The sequence below is a fragment of the Labrus mixtus genome, unplaced genomic scaffold (assembly GCF_963584025.1).
Source record: "Labrus mixtus unplaced genomic scaffold, fLabMix1.1 SCAFFOLD_158, whole genome shotgun sequence".
In the NCBI taxonomy this organism is placed as follows: Eukaryota; Metazoa; Chordata; class Actinopteri; order Labriformes; family Labridae; genus Labrus; species Labrus mixtus.
The window spans coordinates 25,001-35,000 of NW_026870308.1; the positions used below are offsets into that span (position 1 = coordinate 25,001).

The 10,000-nt window shown below is 31.0% G+C and overlaps 2 protein-coding genes across 2 annotated transcripts in view; both read right to left on the minus strand.

Moving 5' to 3' along the window:
• Nucleotides 1-4,054, minus strand: part of polr2f (RNA polymerase II, I and III subunit F) — a 16,283-nt gene extending 12,229 nt beyond the window's left edge. Inside the window, exon 1 of the mRNA XM_061034236.1 lies at nt 3,900-4,054. Coding sequence (XP_060890219.1) covers nt 3,900-3,919 — 20 coding nt within the window. The 5' untranslated portion in view covers nt 3,920-4,054. The remainder of the gene's footprint in view (nt 1-3,899) is intronic.
• Nucleotides 4,055-4,703: 649 nt separating this feature from the next.
• Nucleotides 4,704-10,000, minus strand: part of LOC132968573 (MICAL-like protein 1) — a 15,909-nt gene continuing 10,612 nt past the window's right edge. Inside the window, exons 8-15 of the mRNA XM_061034237.1 lie at nt 9,928-10,000; nt 9,705-9,818; nt 9,497-9,623; nt 9,333-9,423; nt 8,775-8,848; nt 8,565-8,679; nt 8,425-8,471; nt 4,704-4,881 (exon numbers count right to left, since the gene is read on the minus strand). The exon at nt 9,928-10,000 is cut by the window's right edge and continues 658 nt beyond it. Coding sequence (XP_060890220.1) covers nt 4,781-4,881; nt 8,425-8,471; nt 8,565-8,679; nt 8,775-8,848; nt 9,333-9,423; nt 9,497-9,623; nt 9,705-9,818; nt 9,928-10,000 — 742 coding nt within the window. The 3' untranslated portion in view covers nt 4,704-4,780. The remainder of the gene's footprint in view (nt 4,882-8,424; nt 8,472-8,564; nt 8,680-8,774; nt 8,849-9,332; nt 9,424-9,496; nt 9,624-9,704; nt 9,819-9,927) is intronic.

The window sequence follows — 10,000 nt, forward strand, 5'->3', positions numbered from 1 at the left end:
AACACACACACATTAAATCAACAATCACACACATTAAATCAACAAACACACATTAAATCATTAAATCAACACACACACATTAAATCATTAAATCAACACACACACATTAAATCAACAATCACACACACACATTAAATCAACAAACACAAACACACACATTAAATCAACACACACACATTAAATCAACAATCACACACATTAAATCAACACACACACACATTAAATCAACACACACACATTAAATCAACAATCACACACATTAAATCATTAAATCAACAATCACACACATTAAATCAACAAACACACACACATTAAATCAACAATCACACACACACATTAAATCAACAAACACACACACACATTAAATCAACAAACACACACACATTAAATCAACAATCACACACATTAAATCATTAAATCAACACACACACACATTAAATCATTAAATCAACACACACACATTAAATCATTAAATCAACACACACACATTAAATCAACAATCACACACACACATTAAATCAACAAACACAAACACACACATTAAATCAACACACACACATTAAATCAACAATCACACACATTAAATCAACAAACACACATTAAATCATTAAATCAACACACACACATTAAATCAACACACACACATTAAATCAACAATCACACACACACATTAAATCAACAAACACAAACACACACATTAAATCAACACACACACATTAAATCAACAATCACACACATTAAATCAACACACACACACATTAAATCAACACACACACACATTAAATCAACAATCACACACATTAAATCATTAAATCAACAATCACACACATTAAATCAACAAACACACACACATTAAATCAACAATCACACACACACATTAAATCAACAATCACACACATTAAATCAACACACACACACATTAAATCAACACACACACATTAAATCAACAATCACACACATTAAATCATTAAATCAACAATCACACACATTAAATCAACAAACACACACACACACATTAAATCAACAATCACACACATTAAATCAACAAACACACACACATTAAATCAACAAACACACACACACATTAAATCAACAAACACACACACACACACATTAAATCATTAAATCAACACACACACACACATTAAATCAACAATCACACACACACATTAAATCATTAAATCAACACACACACACATTAAATCATTAAATCAACACACACACATTAAATCATTAAATCAACACACACACATTAAATCAACAATCACACACACACATTAAATCAACAAACACAAACACACACATTAAATCAACACACACACATTAAATCAACAATCACACACATTAAATCAACAAACACACATTAAATCATTAAATCAACACACACACATTAAATCATTAAATCAACACACACACATTAAATCATTAAATCAACACACACACATTAAATCAACAATCACACACACACATTAAATCAACAAACACAAACACACACATTAAATCAACACACACACATTAAATCAACAATCACACACATTAAATCAACAAACACACACACACACACATTAAATCAACACACACACATTAAATCAACAATCACACACATTAAATCATTAAATCAACAATCACACACATTAAATCAACAAACACACACACACATTAAATCAACAATCACACACACACATTAAATCAACAAACACACACACACATTAAATCAACAAACACACACACATTAAATCAACAATCACACACATTAAATCATTAAATCAACACACACACACACACACATTAAATCAACAAACACACACACACACACACACACACACACACACACATTAAATCATTAAATCAACAAACACACACACACACACACACATTAAATCAACAAACACACACACACATTAAATCAACAAACACACACACACATTAAATCAACAAACACACACACACACACACATTAAATCAACAAACACAAACACACATTAAATCAACACACACACACATTAAATCAACAATCACACACACATTAAATCAACAATCACACACATTAAATCAACAAACACACACACACACACATTAAATCAACAATCACACACATTAAATCAACAAACACACACACATTAAATCAACAAACACACACACACATTAAATCAACAAACACACACACACACATTAAATCATTAAATCAACACACACACACACACATTAAATCAACAATCACACACACATTAAATCATTAAATCAACACACACACACATTAAATCATTAAATCAACACACACACATTAAATCATTAAATCAACACACACACATTAAATCAACAATCACACACACACATTAAATCAACAAACACAAACACACACATTAAATCAACACACACACATTAAATCAACAATCACACACATTAAATCAACAAACACACATTAAATCATTAAATCAACACACACACATTAAATCATTAAATCAACACACACACATTAAATCAACAATCACACACACACATTAAATCAACAAACACAAACACACACATTAAATCAACACACACACATTAAATCAACAATCACACACATTAAATCAACACACACACACATTAAATCAACACACACACATTAAATCAACAATCACACACATTAAATCATTAAATCAACAATCACACACATTAAATCAACAAACACACACACATTAAATCAACAATCACACACACACATTAAATCAACAAACACACACACACATTAAATCAACAAACACACACACATTAAATCAACAATCACACACATTAAATCATTAAATCAACACACACACACATTAAATCATTAAATCAACACACACACATTAAATCATTAAATCAACACACACACATTAAATCAACAATCACACACACACATTAAATCAACAAACACAAACACACACATTAAATCAACACACACACATTAAATCAACAATCACACACATTAAATCAACAAACACACATTAAATCATTAAATCAACACACACACATTAAATCATTAAATCAACACACACACATTAAATCAACAATCACACACACACATTAAATCAACAAACACAAACACACACATTAAATCAACACACACACATTAAATCAACAATCACACACATTAAATCAACACACACACACATTAAATCAACACACACACATTAAATCAACAATCACACACATTAAATCATTAAATCAACAATCACACACATTAAATCAACAAACACACACACATTAAATCAACAATCACACACACACATTAAATCAACAAACACACACACACATTAAATCAACAAACACACACACATTAAATCAACAATCACACACATTAAATCATTAAATCAACACACACACACACACATTAAATCAACAAACACACACATTAAATCAACAATCACACACACATTAAATCAACAAACACACACACACACACACACATTAAATCATTAAATCAACAAACACACACACACACACATTAAATCATTAAATCAACAAACACACACACACACATTAAATCATTAAATCAACAAACACACACACATTAAATCAACAATCACACACACACACATTAAATCATTAAATCAACAAACACACACACACACATTAAATCATTAAATCAACAAACACACACACATTAAATCAACAATCACACACACACATTAAATCAACAATCACACACATTAAATCATTAAATCAACAGTTATATATATATATAGTTAAAGTTGTTTCTGTACAGAGATGTTATTTAAAGTTAATTATTTTAGCTGAGAAAGATAAAAACACGTTTTTTAAATTTTGTTAACATCTTCGTCAGCGGCTAACATGCTAACATGCTAACAGTTAGCTCAGACGTTAGCATACGTAACGTCCTGTTATTATTAAAATAAAGAAACTTCGTTACTTACTTATCCTCGTTGTCGGACATGTTTAATGGGCTCGTTTATCTCCTCTTTTCAGACACTTTCTGTTGTTATGAACGTGAACAAGCATGAACGGTAAGATCTCACAACTTCCGGGGTCTTGGTGCGCTTGTAAAACTTCCGGGTGCTCGACAGGAACCTTCGATTCTTTCCGTATTCTTCTTCGATGGATTTTAAAGCCGGTTGGCATCCATAATGTCGCATTACCGTCAACTAGTGGCTTTAAATAAATTTAAAATCTTCTGACTAACGTAACTCCTTCATACTCCAGCTGTTTATACCTCCAATTCTATTTGTTTTTATCTGATATATTCTGTTATTTTATATTACTCTTTGTGCTGCTGCAGCGCCCACATTTCCCCTCACAGGATCAATAAAGTCGTATCATAACTTATATTTTAAACCTTCGATTCTGTGAGCAGAATTAATAAAATATTTATGATTCAGATTTTTTCTGTGTTTCGTCGAGACAACAGAACAAAAAAAAGAGAATAAAAAACAAAGAGAAGAAAGAACATCATCATTGTTGAATGTGATGTTTTATTTATGATAAACACAGACTGAGTTCTCTGACAGAGACTTTAATGATCAACACAGGAGAAACTTAGCTGCTCATGAAGCAGATAAACATATTTAAAAAGATATTCATCACAAAATGAACATTTCTTCATCAAAGACATCCAGCTCTGCAACATGTTCATTATTTAATTATACAAGATAAAAAGAAACATGTTCATAGATGACATTAAATAATTAACTCTGAGAAAATTATTCATTCAAATCGAACAGACAAACTTCTTTATAAAATAAGATTAAAACGTCTCCACGGGTCGTTCAGCTCCTCGGCTCTTTGTGTCCTCACTGTCTCACGTGTCGTTTGTTTTATGGTTCAGCATCTTGAACACTTTGCTCGGACTGAACTTTGATTTTGACTTCTTCAGATCTTTGAGTTCTTCTTTCTGAAGCTCTGAGGAGAGAAACAACAGAATGTCTGATCACATATATATATATATATAAATAAATATACTTTATATAAATAAATATACTTTATATAAATATACTTTATATATATAAATATATACAGTGGGTACGGAAAGTATTCAGACCCCTTTACATTTTTCACTCTTTGTTTCATTGCAGCCATTTGCTAAAATCAAAAAAGTTCATTTTATTTCTCATTAATGTACACTCAGCACCCCATCTTGACAGAAAAAAAACAGAAATATAGAAATTTTTGCAAATTCATTAAAAAAGAAAAACTGAAATATCACATGGTCATAAGTATTCAGACCCTCTGCTCAGTATTGAGTAGAAGCATCCTTTTGAGCTAGTACAGCCACGAGTCTTCTTGGGAATGATGCAACAAGTTTTTCACACCTGGATTTGGGGATCCTCTGCCATTCTTCCTTGCAGATCCTCTCCAGTTCTGTCAGGTTGGATGATGAACGTTGGTGGACAGCCATTTTCAGGTCTCTCCAGAGATGCTCAATTGGGTTTAGGTCAGGGCTCTGGCTGGGCCAGTCAAGAATGGTCACAGAGTTGTTCTGAAGCCACTCCTTTGTTATTTTAGCTGTGTGCTTAGGGTCATTGTCTTGTTGGAAGGTGAACCTTCGGCCCAGTCTGAGGTCCTGAGCACTCTGGAAGAGGTTTTCTTCCAGGATATCTCTGTACTTGGCCGCATTCATCTTTCCTTCAATTGCAACCAGTCGTCCTGTCCCTGCAGCTGAAAAACACCCCCATAGCATGATGCTGCCACCACCATGTTTCACTGTTGGGATTGTATTGGGCAGGTGATGAGTAGTGCCTGGTTTTCTCCACACATACCGCTTAGAATTAAAGCCAAAAAGTTCAATCTTGGTCTCATCAGACCAGAGAATCTTCTTTCTCATAGTCTGGGAGTCCTTCATGTGTTTTTTGGCAAACTCTATGCGGGCTTTCATGTCTTGCACTGAGGAGAGGCTTCCGTCGGGCCACTCTGCCATAAAGCCCCGACTGGTGGAGGGCTGCAGTGATAGATGACTTTGTGGAACTTTCTCCCATCTCCCTACTGCATCTCTGGAGCTCAGCCACAGTGATCTTTGGGTTCTTCTTTACCTCTCTCACCAAGGCTCTTCTCCCACGATTGCTCAGTTTGGCTGGACGGCCAGGTCTAGGAAGAGTTCTGGTCGTCCCAAACCTCTTCCATTTAAGGATTATGGAGGCCACTGTGCTCTTAGGAACCTTGAGTGCTGCAGAAATTCTTTTGTAACCTTGGCCAGATCTGTGCCTTGCCACAATTCTGTCTCTGAGCTCCTTGGGCAGTTCCTTCGACCTCATGATTCTCATTTGCTCTGACATGCACTGTGAGCTGTAAGGTCTTATATAGACAGGTGTGTGCCTTTCCTAATCAAGTCCAATCAGTTTAATTAAACACAGCTGGACTCCAATGAAGGAGCAGAACCATCTCAAGGAGGATCAGAAGAAATGGACAGCATGTGAGTTAAATATGAGTGTCACAGCAAAGGGTCTGAATACTTATGACCATGTGATATTTCAGTTTTTCTTTTTTAATAAATTTGCAAAAATTTCTACATTTGTTTTTTTTTCTGTCAAGATGGGGTGCTGAGTGTACATTAATGAGAAATAAAATGAACTTTTTTGATTTTAGCAAATGGCTGCAATGAAACAAAGAGTGAAAAATGTAAAGGGGTCTGAATACTTTCCGTACCCACTGTATATATTTATATATATATAAAGTATATTTATATATATATAAAGTATATTTATATATATAAAGTATTTATATATATATATATATAAATATACTTTATATATATAAATATACTTTATATATATAAATATACTTTATATATATAAAGTATTTATATATATATATACTTTATATATATAAAGTATATTTATATATATATAAAGTATTTATATATATAAAGTATATATATATATAAATATACTTTATATATATATAAAGTATATTTATATATATATATAAAGTATATATATATACTATATATATATATATAAAGTATATATATATATATATAAAGTATATATATATAAAGTATATATATATATATAAAGTATATATATAGTATATATATATATATAAAGTATATATATATATATAGTATATATATATATATAAAGTATATATATATATATAAAGTATATATATATATAAAGTATATATATATACTTTATATATATATAAAGTATATATATATAAAGTATATATATATATAAAGTATATATATATAGTATATATATATACTTTATATATATATAAAGTATATATATATAAAGTATATATATATATAAAGTATATATATATAGTATATATATATAAAGTATATATATATACTTTATATATATATATATAAAGTATATATATATACTTTATATATATATAAAGTATATATATATAAAGTATATATATATATAAAGTATATATATATAGTATATATATATAAAGTATATATATATACTTTATATATATATATATAAAGTATATATATATACTTTATATATATATATATAAAGTATATATATATACTTTATATATATATAAAGTATATATATATAAAGTATATATATATATAAAGTATATATATATAGTATATATATATAAAGTATATATATATACTTTATATATATATATATAAAGTATATATATATACTTTATATATATATATATATAAAGTATATATATATATAAAGTATATATATATATATAAAGTATATATATATACTATATATATACTTTATATATATATATAAAGTATATATACATACTTTATATATATATATAAAGTATATATATAGTATATATATATACTTTATATATAAAGTATATATATATAGTATATATATATAAAGTATATATATATACTTTATATATATATATATATAAAGTATATATATATACTTTATATATATATATAAAGTATATATATATATAAAGTATATATATATATAAAGTATATATATATAGTATATATATAAAGTATATATATATACTTTATATATATATATAAAGTATATATATATACTTTATATATATATATATAAAGTATATATATATATATAAAGTATATATATATATATACTTTATATATATAAAGTATATATATATATATATAAAGTATATATATATATATATAAAGTATATATATATATATACTTTATATATATATATATAAAGTATATATATATATATATAAAGTATATATATATATATATAAAGTATATATATATATATACTTTATATATATATATAAAGTATATATATATATATACTTTATATATATATATATATATAAAGTATATATATATATATATACTTTATATATATATATATATACTTTATATATATATATATATACTTTATATATATAAAGTATATATATATATATATACTTTATATATATATATATATATATATACTTTATCATCTCTCTGATTGATCTTTAATGTTTCACTGAGCATCATGCTAACTGGTCTGAAGCGTCCTCACCTTTGTCCTTCATCACGGCTCTCAGATATAAATCTTCCTCTCGTTCGCTAAACAGGAAAATAAATCTGCATCACGCCGTTCACCTTTAAAATCTGTAAACATGAAACAACAGGTTTGTTTGTTTGTTTGTTGTTGTTTACCTGAGCCGGTCCTGATCCAGGCTGCTGACGATCTGGTTCCTCTGTTCGATAATGGCGACCAGCTCGTCCATCAGCTGCTGCTCCTCCCCTCGGTCTCTGTCGCTCCACTCGCCCTCTGCATGTCAACGCCATAACGTTTAACACAAAACACACAGTCAGTGGTAGTGATGGCGTGCAGACAGTCGATGTCGTGCACTGACGGTGACTGACCTGGTTTGTTCAGGAGACACCTGAGGCCGTACTCCACATCGGCCTGTCTCTCCTCTAACTTCTGCTGCTTTGTTCTGACAAAGACACGACATGAAACATGTTTCAGAGAGCTCACACACTCACAGAGAACGTGTCGCTGTTAGAACGTCTTTTCATGGATTTATTCATCTTGATCATTTTGTGGATAAATCTTTAAAATGTGTCATTCTTCTTTTAGGTTTGTGAAGCTGTAATGTGTTAGAGACCTCACAGCAGCAGAGTTAGATCTGGATTGAAGAAATGTTTCTGTCTGATATTTCAAGTCAAGCTGATTTCTTCTTTCTAACCTTTAAGAGATGAACTGAAGCAGCCAGGTAGGCTGTACCTTCACGCAGAATAGAATCAACACTATGTGATGAAGACTTGTTTGTGAAATCTTTGTCAGCCATGTTTGTTGTGTTTCTGTGTTTGTCTGATTACAGCTGAATAAATCTAAGATGATCCACAGTCTGTTTCATGATTGTTCATCTACTACAGAACCCCCCCCCCCCCCCCCCCCCCCCCCCAACAGCTACTTACAGATACACCAGCTCGGTGTCTCTGCGCACCAGAGCGTTCGTCTCCTGGACCACAGAGAACCACTGAGTCAGCATCTGCTCCTCGTCTTTGTCTGAAACAGAAACAACAACCCGTCCTGTACCTGTGCTCAGTGATGATGTGTAGGAGCAGTAAGAAGAGCTCACCTCTCCTGCAGTCTCTCAGACTCCTCTCCAGCTCCACTCCTCGTCGCTCCAGAGCCTCCAGATGTTTATCCACCTCCGTCATCTCCAGCCGCAGATCTTCAGAGGAAACATTCTGCTCTGTCTGCACCTGTCAATCATCATTTCACATCACCAGAACTATTTACAACATGGATCCTTTAATCCTGAACTCTGAATCCAGATGTTGTACCTTCCTCCTGATGAGTGGGAAGCCGTGTCCGGGGGCGGGGCCTCGTCGGGATGGGAGTGACTGAAAAGTCTTTGATTTGCTCATCGCATGTTTTGGATTCTTTTTGCAGACGAGCTAAACATAAACAGGAAGTAAAGGTCAGAGCTGTTTGTGCTGCAGGAGATCATCTGAGTCTGCAGACATCACACTCAGGTTCACATCTTTATTATTTCTTTGTTCCTACCTGACTTTGAGACGATGTCACCTGATCACATCCTCGTGTCTCCGTCAGGTCGCCACACAGAGACGAGCTGTGA